The sequence below is a fragment of the Marmota monax genome, unplaced genomic scaffold, assembly GCF_021218885.2.
Source record: "Marmota monax isolate L192 unplaced genomic scaffold, Marmota_monax_Labrador192_F-V1.1 WCK01_AAM20220418_F8-fsc00014, whole genome shotgun sequence".
Taxonomy (NCBI): Eukaryota; Metazoa; Chordata; class Mammalia; order Rodentia; family Sciuridae; genus Marmota; species Marmota monax.
The window spans coordinates 28,812,536-28,836,701 of NW_026695222.1; the positions used below are offsets into that span (position 1 = coordinate 28,812,536).

General features: G+C 45.9%; 1 protein-coding gene across 11 annotated transcripts in view; it reads left to right on the forward strand.

Moving 5' to 3' along the window:
* Bcas1 (brain enriched myelin associated protein 1) overlaps window positions 1-24,166 on the forward strand; it is a 97,227-nt gene that overhangs the window by 21,762 nt on the left and 51,299 nt on the right. For 10 of the 11 annotated variants that reach the window (XM_058575465.1, XM_058575466.1, XM_058575468.1 and 7 more), the window contains exon 4: window positions 1,413-1,960. In XM_058575465.1, the coding sequence (XP_058431448.1) occupies window positions 1,413-1,960 (548 nt within the window). The remainder of the gene's footprint in view (window positions 1-1,412; window positions 1,961-24,166) is intronic. The other variant, XM_058575467.1, reaches the window with a different exon arrangement.

A 24,166-nucleotide genomic window follows, 5' to 3' on the forward strand; every position in this document is an offset into this window, starting at 1 on the left:
TTACAAATGAGGAAATGCTGAGAATTTTAGAGACTTGCTCAAGACCACACGGTTCATCAGGGGAGGGTCCAGAAGATCTTTAATGGTGATTCCCAAATTCTTGCTATCCTCCGCCACCCCACTTCCCCAAAACACACTGCTTAAAGGGAAAAGCAGCTCAATTAAGTTGAGGCAGAGGGCAAAGCACAAACAGGCGGATGTTGGGAAAGTGCTCCTCCAGGGAAGAGGTCTAGTTCTACTGGGGTCTGAGGTCCAACTAGCCTTCCTGGGCAGACATCTGCTTAGCTGGTCTTCAAAGTGCAAACTTTGCCAGTATTACTTGTATCAATCTGCAAAACTTTTTCTTGGTGGTGATGGGGGCGGTGCCAGGGATTGAACTCGGGGGCACTCGACCACTGAACCACCTCCCCAGCCCTATTTTATATTTTATTTAAAGACAGGGTCTTGCTGAGTTGCTTAGACCCTCACCTTTGCTGAGGCTGGCTTTGAACTCGTGATCCTCCTGCCTCAGCATCCCAAGATGCTAGGATCACAGGTATGCACCACAGCGCCCAGCAATCTGCAACACTTTTAACTGTTCATGCTAACATGAGAAAGCAATGAAGTTAAGAGTTGGGTTCTACCTGTGCCAGGCTCAGCTACCTCCCAGCTTGCTGGGCAGCCCTGAGAAGGTAGATCAACCTCTCTGGATATCAGCTTCTCACTCCTGAGTAATGGTATTGGCTAAGATTCACTACATTTGTGGAGCACTTATTATAGTACTGACCCCCTCCTTTGTACTTTAACAATATCAACTCGTGTAATCTTCCTAACAAAATTATGAGGCAGGTTCTATTATTTGCCTTATTTTGCTAGAAAATTGAAGCAGAGAAAAAATAAATAACTTGGATTCAAATAGAGTCTAACTCAGTGGTTCTTAAACATGAGTGTCTCCTTGAGGGACATTGGGCAAAATCTGGAGATGTGTTTGGTGGTCACAAGAAGGGAATGCTACTAGCATCCACCCAATAGTACCAGGCCAGAGATCTCCATAATAAAGAATGATTGATCCCAAAAGTTAACACTGGGGAGTTCCAAAGACCTTAATCTATTTCCGGAGATCCAGGCTCCTAACCACTGTCCGATAAATGCTTCTCCCATCTTCCTGTGGAGATAGAAGACAACTGTGGCTGGGTGTCACTCAGGCAGTGCCTGGCCCCTAGGGATTGCCCTCCGGCCAACCTGCCGTGCCCCTCCTGGGAAGAGCAGGTCACTGGACATCTGGATGGCTAACTTCTGCTTTGCGGAGCAGCTGGAGAAAGCAAGGTCCCCGTTTGCATCGCGGCCTTTGTGTATCAACAGTTTGGAGTCCATTATTCATCCTGGAATTTCCTGGCTCGTTGAATGACCTCTGTTTATGTTTGTGTTTACAGTGGATCTGGGAATAAGCATGCAGGAGGATAATGTGACCACTTCTTCCCCCAAGACAATGGAGATGGGCGCTGTGGCCGATGCCAACGGAAAGAATCTTGGGAAAGAGGCCAAACCCGAGGCACCAGCTGCTAAATCTCGTTTTTTCTTGACTCTCTCTCGGCCTGTACCAGGACGTACCGGAGACCAAGGCACGGATTCATCCAGCGGACCCGCGAAGCTTGATGTCAGCTCCAATAACGCTCCGGGGAACAAAGACCCGAGTGAGGAGCCCGCGCTTCCGGGCGCAGCTGCACCGGGCAGGGCCACGGATAAAACCCCGGTGCGGACCCCTGCCCCGGACCAGGCCCTCTCTGCCCCCGGGGCACCCGAGTCAGGGGCGGCCCCCACCAAGGACACCAGCTTTTTTGACAAATTATTCAAACTGGACAAAGGACGGGACAAGGCAGCAGTTGACATCCAGGAGGAGGCCAGGAGGGCAGAGAGCGAGGACCAGGCGGAGGAGGCCCCCGGAGGCCCCGGGCAGGGCGATGCGGTCCCTGCAGGGAAGGTAAGAGCGCGTGCCAGGACCCGGGGCGCCCAGGGTGCGCTGCAGGCGCTGATGGGCCAAGACCCAAGACAGGGGCACGTGCATCACCCTACAGTCACTCGGGGTCCTAGACAGGGGTCAAGCCGTGCACCCCTCTAGGACAAATAGCAGAGGGTTGTTTCTTTGGGCAGAAACATCTGTTTGGAGAACAATAACAGCCGGGACATCTGTTTTATGTAAAAAAAAGAGAAGGTGAGTTACATGCAGATGAACCCGTCCTTCCATTTATCAGAGGCCAGGCAGACAGGTCGCATTTGTGATCACTGGAGTCAGGACAGAAAGGCATTAGTGGAATAAAAATGGTTCCTAAAAGACTTAAATCCCCTGCCTGGTCTCAGCAGCGTGTTTGACATACGGTGTGGTTTCAGGCATTAGCTGGGACACATTTCATGCTTTGCTCAGAAGAACCTGGATTGATCTTTAACTATCTCTTGCAGGAAGGTGTCGTTTACAGCTCCACAGACTACTTTATGTATTGGTTACTTTCCAACAAGCTAAATTAATACTTTTGTAAAAATATAGATTTTTTTTAAGGTGATATCCTGAATCTTGAGCAAAGAAAGCCAAGCTCTTTTGACAGTAAAGAGAGCATTTAACCTTGAAAGAGTTTGTTTGTATTCTGAGCAGGAAAATAACTCCTTGAATGTGGAAGGAAATAGAAGTCAATACATGGTATTTTTGAAGCACTCCTTTTCTTGGTTAACAGACATTTTCAATAACAATATTTTTTCAAAACGTAGGCATAAAGTTCGAGCTTCTAGTTAAATATAGAACAAAGAAAAAAATCAGATGGGCTCAGGTTTTATGACATGGTTAAATATCACCACTGTCAATATATTTGTCTTAATGACAACGTAATGATGTACAGCTAAGATGCTAATAACACTAGCTTTCATCTTTTGAGTCCTTATAATATTCAAGGCTGTGTTCTAAGCACTGTGCATATATTGTTTTTCTTAAAGAAAATGAGTATCACATTAATCAATGGTTTTAATGCATCTGGGGTGCTGTAAAGCATCATATGGAGACTATTAGACACCAGCCAAATATTCTGGACATTTGAAATTGGGAAAACATAGTAAGGCTCACATGTCAAGACTTTTACCGGCAGTATTCTGCTGTCCCTATAAATTTGCAGGGAGGGGCGTGGTATTGTGGATTGAACCCAGGACCCTTAACCACTGAGCCACATCCCCATCCCTTTTTATTTTTTATTTTGAGACAGGATCTCTCTAAGTTACTTGGAGCCTTAGTTGCTGAGACTGGTCTCAAACTTGCAATCCTTCTGCCTCAGCCTCCTGCCTGGGGTGTCAGGCATGCACCCCCATGCCCAGTCCTATAAATTTTGACTGAAAGTATTTTCAAATTTTTTTTCAGAAGTTAAAAAAGAAAAGTCCCTTGAAATGCCCACTTCCCAAGCTGTACCAGTTCAAGGAGTCAATTGAATAGCTTTTGTATTAATAAAAAGTGAGTCTTCAGATGTACCCAGGAGCAGCCTGAGGCACAGAGCTACTGTGGTGGACAGGGTTAGGGTGTTTACTCTAAGGAGTTCGGTGTCCAGTAAGAAAACACGAATAAATAAACCTGTGATGGCTGTCCAGGGTGCTCAGTGCTGTTCAGAGTGCTCAGTGCTGTGCTGAGGAAGCAATGCTGGGGGGTGGCCAGACTCAGGAGGATCCACCCCCCAAGCCAGGGAGCAGTGGATCAGATGGACACACCAGGAGCCTAAGAGCCCCTGGTCTGGGGCTGTCAACTGCTGTTTGGTTCTCATGAGCATTAGAGAGACTGCTTGCTTCCTTTGCCTGAGCAGAGAAGCACTGTGGAGTTGTCATTTGGCCATGGCTTCCAAAGCTATTCTGAGGTTGCCATTTTTTTGATAGTCGGGTATTTCTGGAGTGTAGGCATCAAAGCCCATCCATTGCCTGAGTCAGGAAAAGACTGAGTTATTTGGGATAGGAATGAAGGGCTATTTTACCCATCTTTGCCCGATTGCCTGGTGACTCATCCAAATCCCCATCTTAGTAAGCCAGTTCTGCATCTGATCCTGAATGTATGTGACCATAAAACTCCAGCCCTTTCAACTCACTGTTCATCTAAGAAAAGTTCTGGGTTTTGATTTCTTTCTTGTTTCATTTTGTTTGTTTGTTTGTTTGTTTTTGCTTTGCAATACTGGGGATTGAATCCAGGGGCACTTTACCACTGACTACATTCCCAACTCTTTTTAGTTTATTTTTAGACAGGATCGTGCTAAGTTGCTGAGGCTGACCTTGAACTTATGAAAGTTCAACTCAGCCTCCTGAGTTGCTGGGATTACAGATGTGTGCCACCACCACACCTGGCTCAGAGTTGTGCTTTATTATCTCAGCTTCCTTTATTGAAAAAACCCTCTCAGGGATGGCAACTCTATTTGTAGAATGGAGTTCAAGGTGAGATCTGAGCCCAAAGGTGGGGGCTTGTGTTGGAACCCTGGGAGTTATCTAGCACAGCAAACCCAGGAGTGATATTGTGAAATTACAGTAATCTCTCAGGTTACCCAAAAACTATAACCTGCTTTCCTTTCTGGATAAGTGAGCTAGTGCCCTCCAATTTACCAATGAAATCTACATTAGATTTTGTTACAATATGCTGCGAATTTGCATCTTGGGTTGGTGGTAATTTGAAATATTCAGTGCTCAATCTGCATGATGTACACATAAAACATGAAAAAAAGTGAAGAAATAGGCATTTCTTCGTCAACCTGGGAACTTGTGTGATTTTCAAATGCACACGACTTGAAGAATTTTTAACCCCCAAAATGGGCTTCTGATTTGTTAAGGTTTCTCAGCAGATCCCTGGCTACACAGTCCTGTATTTAGAGGGGGGACCAATTGTTCTGTAAGTGCCATGAGAGAACACAGCCCTCAGAAAGTAAGAATAAAACTTCCCAGAATAAAACTTCTGGGTGGGGACACCACCAGAAAATGTCCTATGCATAGACAGGATGCAATGTATTGATTCAGAATTCTTAGGGTAAATTATGCTCTGGGCTCATCAGCTGTCCCCCTCCCCCTCCCCCAACCCTCCCCCCCCCCCAACTTTCACCACTTGCTCCTCAGTAGATTGGAATTCCAGCCACAAAGCCACAGAACTGTGAATTGGGAAAGAGATGCCACCATTTCATTCTGGGGGAAGCACACAAATCTTCTTTGTTTTCAGAATGACAATCTTATTTTTGTGCCTCATAAAACTACATTCAGAGCATCACATCATTAAAACAAGGCAAGAATTCACGAACAAATGAAGCCTTTACTACACAGGCCAAAGAAAAGATAAATTATATGCCTGAAAGGTTCCACTGAGCTGTGATTCACACAAACCAACGTGTTGGCAGGGCTGAGGTTTTTCCCCTCTTCCCCCTCCTGAACCCAAGTTCTAAGATAAGCATTTAAGAGATTCATCACGCATGCACAAAGTGATCATGCAATGGAAATTTGACCTTTATTGGTTTTTTTAAAAAAAGAAAAACACACTAAGTTTCTTCTTTTCCACATGGTCCTCCCCAGAGGTGTCTGTGCCGGGAAGTGCCAGGTGGGGGGTGCATAAAGTGTTACATGTACTGTGGGACAAAGAGAATGTTTCTTTTAAAATTTTAGTTAAATTCTGCCATTATTATGTAAACACCTACCTTGTGCAAAGCATGAAAGATAAATCACATTTCTAGTTCTTTGAGGAGCATATAACCTAATAAGAAAAATGATCTTTATAGTGATATCATGATAAGTACATTGAACCTTAAATTTGCTCAGGCTACGGATATTAAGTACAATGCTCAATGTTCCTGCTTCCTGTTTTTTGTTTTTTTCTCCCTTGAACACACTCCATTCAACCTTTGGTTAAGGCTGCCATGATGCTGTGCCTGCCCCCTGCCCTCCCCACAGCTGCCAAATACCAAAAGTCTCAGCACTTATCCCAGAGGATCTGATCTCAGTTGAATCTGTGCGGCAGGCCACACCTTCCTTCTTGAAGCATCCTCCTCATTTGGTTTCCAGGTCCTCCACCTCCCTGGCCACTGCTCCTGGTGTCCTTGCTCATCTTATCACCCAATTGTCAGAGCTCCCCATGGTCCTGTTCTTGGGTGTCTTCTCTAAATACACGTACTTGTTTGAAAATCCCCCAGGTCCCTCATGTCTGAATGTAGTGACCTGCTGACAAGATCTACCCCTGAAGTCGGACCTCAGTGTCCAGCTTCCTCTTTGCAGGTCTGCTTGAATTTCCGCACCTCCCTGTGAATATTCACCACACACCTCCGCCACAGCGTGTCCCCAGCTGAACTCTTCATTCACCACCCAGAGCAGCTTGCCTTCGGCATGGTCCACAGCCTTGCTTGTCTCAGTCAATGGCAGCTGCCTCCTGCCACTGATCCCTGGAACCAAAGAGCCAAGGTTCCCAGGGTCCTTTTCCACATGGTATTTAGCACTGAATTAAAATGTAGACACTGAAGTCAAATCGTCTGTGCTTTCTCTCTGCCTGTGTCACCTCCTGGCTTTGCAACCTTGGGCAAGCTACTTAACCTTTCTGAGCCTCAGGGTTTTTTGTTTTTTTTTTAATTGGTAAAGTAGGGATCATGATAGTATTTAGCACATTTTCACGATTCACACTTGTGAACATTAAATGAGAGAAGTTATATATTTAGCACTGAGAAATTACATTTTGAAAAGGAGAAACGCTAGCTATTATTAGCATCATGGATTTCCTCCCCGCCGACTACTCCATATTTTATTCTTGCTACCTTTCATTTCTGCAGTTCTCAACCCAAACTCTCAGAGATAGCACAATTGGATCTAATCTGAGAGCTGTTACGAAATGCACGAGGCTAACTTGGCGAAAGATGCACAAGTTGTGAAGTTATTTAGGGACTTAAAGCCCATACCCACAGGCCCAATTCCTTAGTCTGACAGTCAGGTGTTTCCACAACCTTTCCCGTGCCCATTCCCCCAACTGTATTTTCCCCTGGCCTCTTGAATTTCTCCAGTCACTGTGGCCAACGTATGACTTGGGTGGTGGCCATCTGCTTCCCAGGATTCTCTCTACCTTTCTCTGTCTTTTCCTGTTAATCAAAAATTAACTTCAGCTTCAAGTGTCAAGTTCTTCATGAAGTGACAAGATGCCCCCATTCCCAGGTGGTTTCTGACAATATGAAGTCCTCAACTGTCTTTCTTTCTGCTATGTGTTAAGTCAAACTCTGTGATGAAATCACTTTGAAGGGATCATCTCATGAACCCCCTTCAAAACTTACAAGATTTCTTCATTTTCACCTTTTTACAGATGAAGAAATCAAAAATTCAGAGAAACAAAGTCACTCAGTCCAAGGCACACAGCTAAAGCAAAACTAGAATCATCCAGGTCCAAAGTCTGTCTGCTTTTTTCTTTCTTCCTTTACATATACTTATATACATGTATATATACTCACATTCCAGAATTGAACCCAGGGATGCTTCACCACTGAGCCACATCCTGCTGAGGCCAGCCTCAAACTTGCAATCCTCCTGCCTTTGCAAAAATCTGTATTCTTAAACACTCAACACTAATATTTTTACTAATTATTCGTGAAATTTGTGCAATAAGGCTGCAACTTATACAAAATTGAATAATATTTAATTTGAGGAAGTGTGATTCAAAAAGTTAATATATGCAAAATTGGAAATGCCAGGTTAATCCCAAATTTAAAGATTAAAAAATGAGTCACCTAGTTCCCACATCAGAAGGCCAAGTGAGTTATTCACTGTGGTTTTTTTTTTTTTTAATTTGTTTTGCTTTTTACCTTATGGCCACCAGGTGTGACATTTGGATGAGTAAAGGGAACTACTCTCCTAAAGCCTTCATTAGTGAAAAAGGAAAAGTCCGTCTTCAATTAGGCATGTTAGGAGCAGGCAGGGCCTTCTGCATAACTCTATAATTGTGATGAATTTAGCATCAAGGAGCATTTTTCCCATAGTTTCATTGGTGCGTTATAGCTGTACATACTGGTGGGATTTGTTATTACATATTCGCACATGCACACATTATAAAAGTATAATTTAGCCAGCACGTCCCCTCTCTCCTTCTCCATCTCCTCCTCCCTTCCCCCAGTTCCTTTCCTCTACAAATCTCCCTTTGATCTTCAAGAGATCCACCCCCTTTCTTTTCCTTTTTCCTCTCTAACTTCCACATTAGACAGAAAACATTTGACCCTTGACCTTCTAAGTTTGGCTTATTTTACTTAACATAATGGTCTCAAGTTCTATCCATTTTCCTGAAAATGACAAAATTTCATGTATATATACTCAAATACCAGAATTGAACCCAGGGATGCTTCACACTGAGCCACATCCTCAGCCCGTTTCATTTTTAATTTTGAGGCAGGATCTCACTAAGTTGCTGAGGCCAGCCTCAAACTGGCCTCAGCGACTTAGTGAAAATTTCATTTTTCTTTATGGTTGAATAAAACTCCATTGTGTATATGTAACACATTTTTGTAATCCATTCTTCTATCGATGGACACCTAGGCTGGTTCCATAGTTTGGCTGTTGTGAATTGTGCTGCTGTAAACGTGGGTGTGCCTGTCTCACTGTAGTAAGGTGACTTAGGATGAGTACCGAGGGGTGGTATAGCTGGGTCACATGGTGGTCCCATGCCTAGTCTTTTGAGGAACCTCCATACCGACTTTCCATGGTAGCACCAGGAAACATTAGATATGAGATTTCATTGCAGCAGTGAACATTTTGCTTTGAGCCTTATAATAATGCAAGGTAGACATTCAGTGCCAACTTTGTACCTTTAGTGTGTGGAGCAGCTGGAGGCTGCTAGGCACCCTCTCCAGGAACGACTCCAGTTCACTCCCTAGGCTAGCTTCCAACTTGACCATGGCCCCACAGTAAGAAGCAGGTGCCAATTCTTCACCTAATACACATGCACATGCACAAACTGAAGGTCACAAAGTAATTCCACTTTTATAGCATGTGACACAGGCTAGTATTTTCTAATTTTTCTATTTTAGTCTGTTTGGGTTTATAATGCTGGTTTTGACTCACCAAATCGTTTTCCAGTCCACTAATGGTAAAAAAAAAGTAGAGTTTGAAGAAGGCCGTTCTATCACAGTGACCCTTTGCACATATCCGCATGGTGATCTTAAGGGGTGTGATGGTCCCTTGTGCAGCTGGCGCTCCCGGTGGCTGTGCACACTGGCTGCAGAGGTGCTCTTTTGGCGAACCTGAAAATGGCCAAGATGGTACACCTCAAATTACTACCTTTTGAGACCATTAGGATGTGCTGTTGGGAATATTATCTGTCTTGCCTCACATAACTTTAAATAGAAAGTGATTTCAAAATGCATGTGTGGTATGCACGCTTTCCCTGGGATAAACTGCCGTCACCCATTGGAACTCTTTGTTTGATCTTTAGCCTGTTATGGTGTTGATCAAATTGAAATCTAGTGAATTGACTCATCTTTCCCTCCAGGGTTAGCCTGTCTAGCTCATTCCTTCAAAGCCTGTAATAATAGCTAATAGAGAGTCCACGAAGTCACAGAAAGGTGAAATGCCTTGAGGGAGATCATTTGGGTAGCAAGTGGCAGAGCTAGAGTTCGTTACAGGCCCCACATGCTTAACCACTGTGTTTGGAAGTTCAAAAATGAGGAAATGCCTTGAAACTTGAAATATCGTATATCTTTTAAATTTTCTGAAGTCTAGATTCCCCCGAACATCTGTCCAACGAGATGGGCCAAGAAATAGGGCTCCACCACCAAAACATTTCAGAAAATACTATTTGCTTTCCTCCTGAAAACTCAGCAGACACCAGCCTTCTAAAGGTCCTGAGAAGTCCTGCAGCAAGTATATCTGTTTAACCTTCACCAAGTGTTTTCAGACTTAATTAGGCTCTGAGCCATCTGACAAGTAGAGCAGACCTTCAGAGGAGCCGTACCAGCAAACACCAACCAGGCTTTCAGAGCCGGCTGGAAAGTGAGGGGTGACGGTCTCTTGAAATGGCGTATTTACTCACCACCTCGCCCAAGTCCCCACCCCTCCCTAGTGCCCCCTAACAGTGCAGCCACTGAGCCGTCTTTCATTACAGCACTCACATGTGGTAGAGTTGAGGGTCAAGTAAAATACAGCCATCCCAAACTATTTCCCCATACCACTGACTTCAAGCTGAAGCTGCCTGGGGGGCGTCTGCTTTCTCGTCTGCCATTCCAGCCTGAGCATCCATCAGTCAGCAGATGTTCAACAATAAACAGGAGGGGGAGTACTTTCACTTGGTCACTCAACACACACGAGTGCCTTCTTTGTGTCAGAAATATGAATTCCAGATTCCAACATGAGTAGAACAGAGCACACCATGGACGCTTTCGTCCTAGTGGAAAGATCAACAATTAAAAAAAAAAGAAAAAGAAAAGAAACAAGCAAACCATTCCAAGATAGGAAAAAGACTGTGAGTAAAATAAAGAAAGTTTTGAACTCGGACATGGAGAAAAGAGGAGAATGTCAGCTAAATTTGGTGGAGCAGGGTCAGGAAAGAGGTTACCTAAAGGTGCAGGTAGATTTTTTTCTCCTTTTGTATGATGCCAAACAATTATAAGGTCGTCTGCAGCTGGCTTCAGGCAGCATTCAAACCCGCTATCTCAGTACTGGGAAGTGTTGGGTGAAGAGACGGGGAACCTGTTCTAGCTATGGGCTATCAGCTTCTGCATTTTGAGGCAGCTTTTTTGAAGTTGGGTATTTTTCCTCTAATAAAGGTGCAGTGCCGTCGTCAGTGTAGAGGCCGCACCTGTTGGAAAACAGGCACCTCCTACAAACCCTTTTCTCCAGTGGAGCCCATCCTAGGAATCACTCTCGGCCCACCCCTGGCCGGCAGCGAATGTATTTTTCTATTTCAAATTATACCTAAATGGACTGTGTTTAAGCGTGTGCTGACTCACATATCAAAGGAATATCCCCCAAAGTAATGGCTGCTGCCGAAACAGGAGTACAAGAGGGACACTGCATGGCTAAGTTCTCTACCCACTTTCTCAAGTGGTTGTAAGTCAGGCCAATGGAAGTCTAGCTGACAAAAGTCACTTGCCCCTCAAATAGGAGATGCTGAGGGAGAAAATGGAAAGTCTCGTTTATAAGGAGTACAAATTGCTTTCTTAGGTAACTGTCTGTCCTCCCCCTATGCCCATGCAAGCATCTGGTTTATTTCATCCTACAAATAGAACCTATCTGTGTGAGAACAGCTGTGGGTTCATGTAAAAGCCCTGTATTGGACTTCTGTTGAGAAGATATGACATGAGGTTGATGTTTTGTTTTGTTTTGTGGTACAAGGGTTTGAACCCAGGGCCTTGCACATGCTAGATGAGTGCTCTAAGGAATGAGTTTCAGGGCGCTGAATGATACCCACCCAGTGGGGAATAGCAGTGATGTGATCTACAATGAAGAGCCTCTCTGGATCCTTCAGCCTGTCTTGGTTCAGTTAGTAAGAGGCTAAAATTAACAATGTAATGTCTCTCTTCCCCCAAAAGAGGAAGAAAAATGGGTAAATGGAAATTTTTAAACCCCGTGTACTAGGCTTAAATCCCCTTCTTAGAAAACATCGCAGAAGGCAATGAAAATCTAGGTTTTATACTTGAATGTTTTTATTTTAATTTTCCCCAAAGTCTCTGATAATTTCCCAGTTAATACCTGGATCATTCTAGGAATCTCATTTCAACCATATACTTCAGCAATACGAAATTTTAAAGTTTAAAAGCAAAAATGCTACTGCACTGAGACAGTCTACACTAAGGAAGTGACTGAAAAGTTGAGCAAAATGTTATGCACAAGACAAAAAAAATAAAACACCCTCCAGTATTATTTGTAAAAGAAAAGTTGAGAAGCCTGAAAGACCCTCAAGGAGAGCTTTCCTGAGGGTTACGGTGCACCATGCGTCCGACCCCATAAACAAGGCAGGCCAAGAGGCAGAGGTTGACCCGTGGATGCAGTCACACAGAACAGAATAGAATGACCTCTTTGGGGTAGAAACCACTTCCACCTGCCTGCCCACATTTATATCCATGCCTTCACCTAAGGGGAGTGTGGAATGAAAATTTGCAAACTGATAATAGCACTTATTTTTTCCATAATGGCATGAGGGATATTCTTTCCCACTTTTTATTTATCAATATTGTCTCTTTACTGTAAAAGGGGTAGCGTAGTGAACCCTGTTAAGCAAAGGAAAAATGCTCCAGTCTAGGTAATTCCTCGTCTCCTCCACTAGGCGGCGCTGTGAGGCCGAAAACTCCCGGAGCTCCAGAAACTGCGCGGGAGTGGGGGGCTGGGGGGCGGGGTCCTGGTCACAGTGGCTCCAAAAGGAGCTTGTTTTTCGCTCACGAACACCCAGAGCAATCGGTGTGGACTGTGCGTGGCAAGTCCTTGTTCACGAATAACACAGCCTCTTAAAATACGCTTATGGCCTATGTGAAGCCACCTCCAGAGGAAACTCGGAGAGAGATTTTGTGCCAAATGGGCAGCTGGGGAATCACCTTCATAATCGGCATTTCCTACGGTGGCACCATTTGTGTTTTGTCCCTGTTGTCGCCATGGGCTTGAAAGATGCAGATGCACTTTTATCAGTTGATGTGACTTGGATAGGCACAGTGGGGAAAATAAAAGTAAGCACTTCCTATCTTGGTATGCGTTTATTGACGCTCCTTAGGTGGCTGAGAGGAGAGAGGGAGGGAGGGAGGGAGGGAGAGAGAGAGAGAGAGAGAGAGAAACTTCAGTCTGTTTAGGAAATGTTCAGATTCCACAAAACGCTTTTAGCCGGCGGTCCTAGTGTCCCTCCTGCTTGCTAATCTACCTTCCTTTGAAGATAAGCTGGAGGAGGAATTCTAGCTTGGAGAATTGACCAGGCCATTTTTTTCTTGCTGTGTCTGTGACAGTGCTCTGGGGAGGAGTAAAGTGTAGCCTTAGTGACCGCTGGACGCCTGGCAGGTTCAACCCTAGACATCCCACGGGGAGGGAGGAAACAGATCCCTCTTTCCTTTCATCCCAGGCAGCATGTGGCTCGAATTTCCAACAGATGGGAAGGAGTGAAGAGGAGGATGGGATGGGACCCACTTCTGCTTTTGGGTCCCCTCTTGGTCTGCTCGAGGCACTGCCCTCGGTGAAGGTTCCAAGCAAAGCGGTGCAGAGCAGAAATCCAATGAGGTGCCTCCACAGCGCTCCAAACAGGAGCTTCAGCCCTGATCCAGCCTTGCCCTGGGTTTGCACGGTGCTGGCCAAGGTCTGGCCTACCTAGCTAGGTGCAGTGGACAATGCACAGCTCGAGTTCCTAAGGGCTTCATTAGAGCCATCAACTTATGATAAGGCAGCGTTATCTTTCAATATGACAAGTTGTGATCACTTAACCGGTGTTCCTGTCTGTCTGCTCTTTGAAACCAACAGAAAGTAAAAGAAAACACATGAGATTCTTAGAGAAGAAATACAAATCGACACCACAACTCCTGCCTTCTTAAAAGGAGCTTCTAGGTGTTTCTTTAAGAGCGTTTCTGCTTCATGTGAGTTTTGTTTGCTGAGAATGATTATCTGAGGACGGATGAGAGTAGCAAAGACAAATTATTTGCCATCAAGGACAAATAACACTGTCAAAGTGCCACCTTGGATTGGCAGCCGGAAGGCTGGGTCCTCCTTCCAATTGTGTTTAGCTTGGGCCTCTGGATGTTCTTAGATTTTTAAACTAGTCATGCACATTCTGTCTTGATTTTAATTTTAGTAGGTAGAACATTCACTTGGATCAAAACAAGAAGTTAGAAAGCACGATCCTTATCCATGAACACTTCTCCAATAGATTATCAGTTTATATTTTTTTAAATGTCTTTCTAGGATTTCTCTGAGCATAAATAAGGAAATAAACCACCAATTCTTATTTCTTCTTTTTACACAAATGATAATATAATATGCACTCCATTCTCGTCTATGCTTTTTTTTTTCCAGTTAACAATCTTTCTATATCAGCACATAAAGAACTTCCTCATTTGTGACATCTGATATCTCACACATGTGAATTTAGGTTTAGAGTCAACTCTTAGCAGTGGGATTGCTGGGTAGAAGAACGCATCCTCTTTAAAAATTTGGCAGGCAATGACAACCTGCCTTCCATCAGGACTGAATTAATCTGTACAGAGCACTGTACCCAGGGTGTTCTTCACCCCACCTACCCAATGCCCAATGCATCTCTGTGTAAACATTTGATCTTTTTGACTTTTCCATCTTTCTTCTCATGACTTTTAGATTCTGAGTCATAGCTACAAAAACCTTCTCAATTCAAAATTATAAGACACTCACCATGTTTTCTTGTAGTATTTTCATTTGTTTGGATTTTGTCCTGGTGTAACTTGGTGACACCAAGTTAATTTTTTCCCCCAGACGGCTGCTCTGCTGTCCCTACATTTTGATTAAGAAGTCCTTCCATTCAAAGCTTTCGAGGTGCCATCTCTATTGCTTACTAAATCCCCATGTGATTCTGGGTAACATAGGTTGCGAGGTTCATGGTAACAACGTGGAAAAGTATATAGCAGGGAAAAGGGACGGAAGCCAGGAATTTAATGTAGGAAAGCCCCTGGCAAGAAGATAATGGGCAAATAAGTACCGGAGAGAAGGGAAATGAGCTCAGCACAGATCAGGTCTCACCAGCTTCTTACCTCTGAGCCTGGGCCCTCATCCCAGCTCTGCTCTACAACCCCAGGCGAGAAGTTATTTTTTTCACTCATCAAGAACTAAATGGGGCCAGACAGAGTGGCACACGCCTATAATCTCAGTAGCTCAGGAGGCTGAGACAGGAGGATTTCGAATTCAAAGCCAGCCTCAGTGATTAGCAAAGCCCTAAGCAATTCAATGAGTCCCTGTCTCTAAATAAAATATAAAAAAGGGCTGGGGATGTGGCTCAGTGGGTTCAATCCCTGGTACCAAAAAAAAAAAAAGAAGAAGAACTAAATGGGGGCCAGTCACGGTGGTGTGGTGCATGCCTGTAACCTCAGCAACTTCAGGAGACTGAGGCAAGAGGATTGAAAGTTCTACGCCAACCTCAGCAACTTAGCTGTAAGCAACTCAGTGAGACCCTGTCTCTAAATAGAAAATAAGAAGAGTTGAGGATGTGGCTCAATGGTAAAGCACTCCTGGGTTCAATCCCAGTACCCCAAAACAAACAAAAAACTAAATACTGAATGGGATCCTTTTTACCTCGCTTAGCGTTGAGCCCAACATAAAGATAGTTTGGTTGTTTTTATTGGACATTTTCCCCTCTCATTTCACATTCTTCAAACGAGTCGTAGCTGGCCCATCACATGGACGCAGGTTGATTTTACATGTTGACATCTCATGCTAAATCATCAACCGCTCCAGACCCAGACTCCTGGAGCTGTCACTCCTCCAGCACTGTCCCGGGAAGGGTCTTTTTAACTCTGTCATCTCAGCATTATTGTAGATTCCCATGCCCTTGTGAGGAGGGCAGAGAGAGCCCTTAGTCCACAGCCGCCCAGTGGTAACATCCTGCAGACCCGTGGTGCTGCATCCTGACCAGCTCGTTGAGGTGGACACTCATTGCCAACACCACTAGGGCTTCTGCAGGCCTGCTGTACGCACACCCACTCCCCCCAACCTCCGTCCTCTTCCTGAGCCCCAGCAACCCCCAGCACACATGTCCCCCATTCCCAGAGTCCCGCTCTTCCATGGAGGTGTATAAATAGAACGTACTCCTTCAAGAGGCATTTTTTTTTCCGTCAGCATAATTCTCTGGGACTGGTGCAGGTCATTGAGTTCATCAGTAGATATTGTTCCCTCCTTCCTGTTCTATTGCTGAGTGGTATTCCATGCTAGGACGGCCAGTTAGTATAACCTTTCATCCACTGAGAAGCATTTGGTTGTTCCCATGTGGGGCCTATTGCAGACAGAGCTGTTATAAACATTAGTGGTTTTGTGTGAATATAACTTTCCATTTTTCTAGGAGAAATGCCCAGAGTGCAATTGCTGGTTTTCTTGTTGTTGCATGGTTAGCTTTAAGAGAGAGAGAGAGAGAGAAAGACTGTTGAAATCACTTCTGTCCTGGCTGTATCACTCACTTTTCTACCAACAATCTACAGGTAATCTAGTTTCTCTGCATGATTATCAGCCTTCAGTATTGCTGTTATTCTTTACTTTAGTCATTCTAAAAGAGTGCAGTGACCTCTGGTTTGGTTTTATTTTGCATTTCCCTAGTGAAGCCGGAAAGCATGTCCCAGGCACTTGTTTGCCATCTGTATACATCCCCTGCTGTGATGTCCTGTCACTTGCCTGTTTCCTAACTAGATTTTTGTCTCTGGTTCTGCTGTTGAGTTTTAAGAGTTCTTTACATACTCCATGTGCGAGTGCCTTGCCAGAGAGATGGTTTGCAAATATTCCCTTCCACTCTCCAGATTGTCTTTTCCTTTGTTTAACAGGATATTTCACAGCACAGAATCTTATTTTTGATGAAATCCAACTCATGAATTTCCCTTTTTTTTAAAAGGGTTGTGCTTTCAGAAGAATATCTAAAACCTCTTTGCCTGACCACAGAATCCCAGAAATCCTATTTTTTCCTAAAGTTGTGTATTTGTCATTGTTCATGGAAGTCAGTGGTCCGTTTTGAGCTAGTTTTTGCACAGGTGTGAACCGGGTTTAGGTTTTTCCTTTCCCTCCGTGGGTGACTCTAGCACCATCTGTGGAGAAGAGTCTTTCCTTGTTGATTTTATGATGCTGGGCGTACTTGTGTGGGTCTCCTCCTGGGTTCTCTGTTCTGCGGGATTGCTCTTAAGTGCTGGGTGTTTTCTCTTACTAGAGCACCCCTGACCTCTATTTAGAGAGAACAGATCTGGGGGAGGATTTGGAGGAGCCAGCACCCATTGGTGTTTCTAGGTTGCCAGCTTCTTCCACCCCAAGTCCAGGATATATAAAGACAAAAGGGGACCCAGGGACTCACCCCTGTGCTGCTCCTCAGGTCCCCAGCTGGCCAGCCTTCTCTTCCACACCTTTCAGAGTTCTTCTGTTTGTTTTTATATAATTTCTAGGATCTTTTATTGTCCCTTGTGGGAGGAGCAAGAGAAAGTGGCTATCCTCCACCAGAAGGCATCAGTGCAAGTCTGGAAGTCCAGGAAAAACTACTGCAAAATAAGGGCTCAAGCTGAGAATTTCTATTTGAAAGGCCCCAAAACTCTCACCCAGGAAAATCCCAAGGCGGAGCAGCTGCTGGCACTGCAGCAAGTCCTCTGCTGCTGTCCAAGCCGTGAGCCAGGGCTGTGGGTGGGCATCAGGGAAGCGCCGTGGACACCTTTAGAGGGGTCTGCAGAAGATGGCACAGGGCAGAACACGAAGCTTGGGGCCTCTGTCCACCACGTCGTCTCCAGTCAGGGATCTCTATCTGGGTGAAGAGGGATTCACATTGTCCCCCTGGGCAGACGGCGCCCCTCACTGCAGTTTCCTCCCGATGGCTGTCTACATCCGTGCAGAGCCTGGCAGCCTCGCAGCCCATTCCCTTTTGGTCATTCCCCTCTGGTCAGCTTCACAGCATCCCATTTTACTCCCAGGAGGTTTGGTGACTCTCCCCATGTGCCCCGCCCTGGGATCACAGAGAAGAATCCCTGCTTCTCGGATCCTTAGAAAGGTCTGGGTCTGGGCAGGAGCTGAGAGGAGCCCATATGAGCCCCTACTACTCTCAGTGACGGGCCGTGGGGAGCCCGGGAAGCCGGGCAGAGTGGCTCAGAGCTGTAGATGAGCCTCAGCTTCCTGGAGGTCCTCACCACTGTCACGAGTAGCCCAAGGTCCCTTTGCCTCGGTTTTCCCTGAGCAGGCCTCCCACCTGGGCCGCTGCTGCACTTACTGGTTTATCTGTATTTCAATCTGGTTTGGTTTCCTCCCTTACTAGAATTTCAGCTCCTGAGCACAGGAGCCTGTGTCACCCCCTGTCCCAGTGCCTAGACCAACGGGGCCAATATTGCATAAACAGCTCCTTTTCTCCTTCCTGGTACCATCACAGATCCGCTTGCTGTGATTCCAAAGTCCACCCCGTCCATGTCAAAATGTCACCCTTGCATACATATTGACATGCCTCCCAGTTCCTTCTGGAACCAAGCCCTGGTCTGACCCATGGAGGGAGGTCCTTGCCCTTTCCCTCCTGTCCCTCAGGCCTGGGGGCTCCGGGAAGATGGATGAGGGAGGAGGCCCACGTCTTCCTGCCTTGCCCATGCTCTCCCCTAGCTGTTGGGCCTTGCTCTGTGGTGCTCACCCGCGTGGGGTCTCTGGGGCACAGGTGCTCCCACTCAAACTACCCTGTGCCACACACTCCTGGGCCCAGACTCCCCCCCAAGCAGGCACCCAGCGCTTGCTCAGTCCGACTCCCAGTTGTCCTTCCAGCCACCTTGCCTTCACACCCCGAAGCTCAGCTGCCCCGAAGAACCTGCCCTGAAGCCCCCCGGCCCCCGAGCCATGCCTGCCTATATTTCCCACCTTTGCCTCACGCCTTTCTCCCATCTGTACCCCACCCACCCCTGCACGACCCAGGAGGGCACTCCAAGGCCCAGGAGGGTGTGCCACCTTCAGGCTTTCCCTCGTCCGTCTGTCTGGTTCAGTCATTCCCAGGCTTGGTGCACACTGACATGCTTCTCGTTGTTGACTCCAAAGCCTGGCTCCTTTTTCCCTCTTGGAACCAAGAGCAAAACAGAGCAGCGATTAGGCAATGAGGGAGACTTTTATTCTTGGCCAAGAATAGAAGTGGGAGATAAATTCACAGGTGGACTTCCCACCCCCGGGGGCCTGGGGGTTGTAGGTAAGGGTCAAAGAGATGGGAGGAAGGGCTAATAAAGAGGAGGAACTGTAAGCACCTAAAAGGGAGGAACGTCAGACTCATCTCTGTAAATCCCACAGAGCTCCAAACAGTGCTGGTGATTAAAAAAATCATAATAGCTAACATCTATTGAGTGCCTACTGTATGCCACCCATTGTTCTAAGTCCTTGATGTGGATTATCCCATTTATGAGACCAGCGCTCTTGACAGTCAGGTGCTACTCATTTCCCCACTTTTACAAATGAGCAAAGGAGACATGTGTCAGGACACTTGCCAGGAGCGCACAGGAGCCAGGAGTCGAGTCCGGGCCAGCTGGACACAGGTCCCTGCTGAGGCTGTGTATCCTCTGCACAGCTCATACAGGGTCAGTGTCCTACACAGGTGATGAATGAGGATGCATAAAGGAACGGGTGGAAAAGAGGCGTCGTTCCCAGGAGACACCCTAATTAGGCCCAGTGGGGAGTTTCTCAGTCCAGATTTATTTCTTGTCCCACTTTTCATAATGGCTCATTTTCAAAACACCTGTTTAATTATACATGATATTTTTATTTAAAATTTACCTTAACTCAGCTTGACTTAGGCAAACACATTCATACTACCAGAGGTCTGAGGCTACAAATATTTTTCTCATGCCCATTGTCTTAGTGCAGGCTGCCATCAAAGTACCATACTTTATGAATAATAGAAACGGATTTCTGCCACGCTGCAGGCTGGAGGTCTGAGAGCAGGGTGCAGCACGGTAGGGCTCTGGTGAGGCCCTCCCTCAGCTTGCAGACTGCCGAACTCTCCTCATATCCTTGAGAGGCAGAAAGAGAAGCAGAGAGGTCTCTGGGGTGTAAGGACCCTAATCTTATTCATGAGGGCTCTACTTCTTAATATGGATCATCATCCAAAAAACCCACCTCCTAATGCCATCACAGTGGGGGTAAGGATTTCAACATGCAAAGTTTAAAGCGACGCAAACCTCCAGTCCATAGCATGCATTTGAAGAGTAACCTCATGTGTACATGTACCACCAAAATAAAACGAGGCACACCGGCCCTCAACAACCCTTAACAGAGGTTTCAACATCCTCCTGATCAACCGTCCAGTAAGTTGGGTCCTAATTATGGCTTGTAATTGTAAAAAGTCTAACTCCTATTAGAACCTGTTTTGTAAAAGCACCTCTCCCCGAAAGCAAAAAGCTTCTTGCGTGGAATTAACCAGAAAATTTAATGAGACTGTCAAGGCCGTAGTTTATACTTGCTTATAGTTTTACGAAGCTCCAACTCTTTATGAGGCATTTCACAAGAAGTAAGAAGTCCGTCTCCATTTAGGACACATCTCGGAGCTGGATGGAGCCTGTGTGAAATAGACACACCATGATCACCTTAAAAATATTCACAGAAAGAAATGTGCTTTATGTACCATCCTTCTGAAGCCCTCTTTGTAACGCAGAGGGGGACAGTGGACGGCAACAGGCTGGTCTAGGTAGGTAGCTGAGTGCCACATGGGCGCAGAGGGGGACAGTGGATGGCAATTCAGAAGGGAGACAGATCGCTATGGGCAGCTCTACCCACAGGGCTTCAGTGGGAGGGAGCCGGAGCCGTGGCTAAAGGATGGATGCGCTCCCAGGGCCCAGGTGTGGGGAGCCAGGGAAGCTGGTGGAGAAGCATGGTGTTGGAAGGCTAGGGAACGCCTTGCCTCCAGCCACAGGGTTTCTCACAGATCTGTTTTGTGTCAGGAACTTTACAAATTACATGGCGTTTTCATGTTGACATTTTAGCTTTTATCCAATACTTCTAGGCTGAGCATTATGGGAAGGAGTTTACATGCGTTATTTCTCATGAAAACTCAGAACAAATTAAATGAGGTAGGATTTATTATCAGTCCCATGTGAGACAAGGAGACTGTGTCCCAGAGAGGCTGAGACTCTGGCTGCGTGAGGTCTCTCAACTTGCAGGAAGTGGGGCCAGGTGATGAGTCCACCCGGGTACTGATGCTTCTGTGAACTTCTTGGTCCTGCTGTGAAGAGCTCAGACATGGTACCTGTCCTCAGAGAGCTCCCAGTCCAGCCGGGAGTGCTCGCAAATGGATAACTGTGGCTCAGCATGCTGGCTACTGATGAGAGGAAAATGGCCAGAACATGTGGTAGTAACATGCTGAGGGGTCGTGGGGCGGCACTCTCGTTTCCAAAATGACTTGATCAACCCCAGTCCCTGGGGAAAAAAGCAAAGCACTGATCATTGGCAGTTTTCATTCATCCATTTATAAATAATGTCAGTAGCTGGGTCACTATTAACAACAGCAGAGCAGAAGCTATTGGCCAAGGTGGAGTGACAGGAACTGGACTCACCCTCCTGCCTGAAACAGATGAAACCGGAATCTAACGACAGCTTCCAAGACACTGGATATCAGGCAACAGGTGCCAGTGATCTCTGGGAAACGGGGAACCAGACGTGTGCCATGACCACCCCTACTCACTGCCAGAGGAGCCCAGCCCCTGAGACCAAGCTCTTGGTAGTTCCTGGGATGACGCTCACATGAGGAAGCTAACACAGGTGCAAAGGCCCCAAGTGGAAGTGCACTCTCCGCTCCTGTGCAGGGCCAGGCCAGGGTCAGAGTCCTCAGGGCAACCCATCCTCACCCAGGGAAATGCCCTCTCTACACCTCATGGGGCGTTGGTCCTGCCTGACAGATCTGAAATGCAAGGACTGAAAGAATCAGCTCTTTTCAAGTATTTTAATTATATCTAGCACAAAACCCAAGATGTTTATAGAAATACCAACAACATTCAGAGCCTGGTCAGGGGAGATGCTCATTGTCTGGAACCCACCAAAAAATATCAGGGAAACAGGAAAATGTCTTGTGATGTGAGAAAACAGTCAGTGGAAACCAACCAAGAACTGGCTCAGGTGTTAGAACTGGAAAAAAAGGATAAATGGATTCTTTGTGTTTAAAACGTTGAGTAGAGGCACAGAAGATATATTTTAAAAAACAAAATCAGACGTCTAGAGATGAAAGCTACAGAGTGTGGAAATCCATGGATGAGACTCACAGCAGAGGGGAGAACGCAGATTAGAGGAGTTAGAGACGCAGCTGTGGGCGCTGTCCACAAGCAAACAGGGGAGAAGAATTCCAAGAAGAAAGAGACATCAATTAGCTGGACAGTGACTCCACGGAGACGAGAATGTGCGCACTTGGAGTCCCTGAAGGAGAGGGGAAAGGAGACGACAGGATATCTGAAGATGTAATGATAAAAGCTGAAGGTAGCTAGTTTCATTAGCATCATTCGTCCATTTCTAATTACTGAGCATCTGCCAGGTGCAGGAGAAATACAGGGGAGAAAAGGAAGAAAACTCCCACCTTCATTGTTTTTCTACTCTGGAAAAAAACCCCAAAACCAAAATAAGCAGGTGAATATTTTATACAGTACAGCCACTGCACCCTCCAGCTGTGACAACCAACATCTCCAACACTGCCACATGTCCCCTGGAGGAGGGGAACCAGTGACCCATTAGAAGTGAACTTTGCCAGGAGAATAAAAATAAGACAGTGAGCACCAACAGGGCATTCTGGGAAGGAGCTGTGGCTAATTTAAGGTAGAAGGTGAGGAGAGTCCTCAAGAAAAACGTGACATTTGGGAAGGACTTGAAGGACGTGAGGTGGAGTGCTCAGATGCAGGGCAGGCGGAAGCTCAGATGCAAAGGCACTGAGGCAGGAGCCTGTTTGTAGTGTTTGAAGAGCTGCGAGAAGGCTGAGGCCATCTCAGTAGAGTGACCAGAGAAGAACACAGGTCAGCAAAGGTGTGGATGGGGATGAATGGGGACCACTCCCTAGGGATGAGCAGGGTCCTGTAGTCACAAGGGGTAAAGAGTGCTGGACAGGCAGGACCACAGTCACCCACCAATTGTACCTGCTAGGAGTGTGGCCTTGGACATGCTGTTACTCCTCTTTGGACCCCAGTTTCCTCATCTGTGAAATGCTCTTCACAGTCTCTGCAGAGATTAAAGGACGTAGCAGATTCCAGAAGGCACCTGATAACTAAGACTCTGGAATGCTTCATAAAGAAGCACTGTTCAAGAAATACAGGCAATGGGGTGTGCACAATTCTAAGTGCTGTACTTCTTGGGAGACTTAAGCTTTGAAAGATCTTCTGAGAATTTATGGATTTAGTATATACTTATATACACTCTTTATGAGGATCTCAGTTTCCCAGCATGACATTGAAGATGACTGCTTTGCTACTTAAATTTTGCATGCAGGGGAAGATGGATGGTAATATTTCAGACGTCCAGTTCCAGCAGTCCTGAGTCAGAATTCCCACATTCTCCTCTCAGACAAGTTGTTGAACCTCTCTGAGCTTCATGTCATTGTTGGAAAAACTGTAAATTGTAACATTTATCTCAGAAAATAGTTGTAAAGTTTAAATAACTTGTGTTTAATGCATTTTTTGTACAGTGGCTTGCATTTTGTACAGTGGGTGTTGTGAATGCAAAATATTTGACAATACATATCATTCTATAACATATAATAATATATTAAGATTAGATAATCATATTTGAATCGTATTAGCTCAGAAACTAGAGGACACATGCAGTGCTTCATAATTTGAAATTGCTTTGAATTTAATTGTTTTTGCTGGTTGGATAGTCAACCATATCAGCTTACACGGAGTTTCCAGAATCTTCCAGGAAGTATAACACTGGGATACTGGGCAGAGCTGCCCCACTCCGCTCTCCACCGTTGGAGGAAGTAGTCAACATAGACAGAGATGTCAGGTCTTCCATGGGCTTTTCACCTCACACGCTGAGCACTGTTAGAAGTCCCCACGTAGAAACAAAGGGCTTCCCTTCCATTCTCCTGGAAATTAGGGAACCAACAGCAATGGGGGCGTGGCATGGCTTGGGAAGGCCAGAAACTCAAGGCCTTGGGATGAAGGACAGGACTGCACCGGGGTGGAAGGGAGAGGATGCTCAGGCCAGGTAAGAATGGAGTTGGCCTCCCTCACTCCACCCACCTGCTGACCAAGCTCCACTGCCAGACCACAGCCCCCAGGGTGGCCCCGCCTGCCCTGGACATGTTTGAGGTATCACTGCCACCCCTACTAGTGCACCAGACAGATAATCAGATGCAGACACATACAAGTAGGAAATCTTCCTAGTGAAATCTTACGATATTTTTTACAAGAGTGTTTATCAAGTTATAAAATTTGCATGCCTCTGGATGCAGAAATTTACTTTGGGCCATTTGTTCAAAGAAAAGATACACAGGAGGGATTAAAACTAAAAGTGAAAGATGCCGATAGTAGCAGCCTCTGATACTCCAGATGTGAAACTGTGAATCCTGAAAATGCCCAGCAAT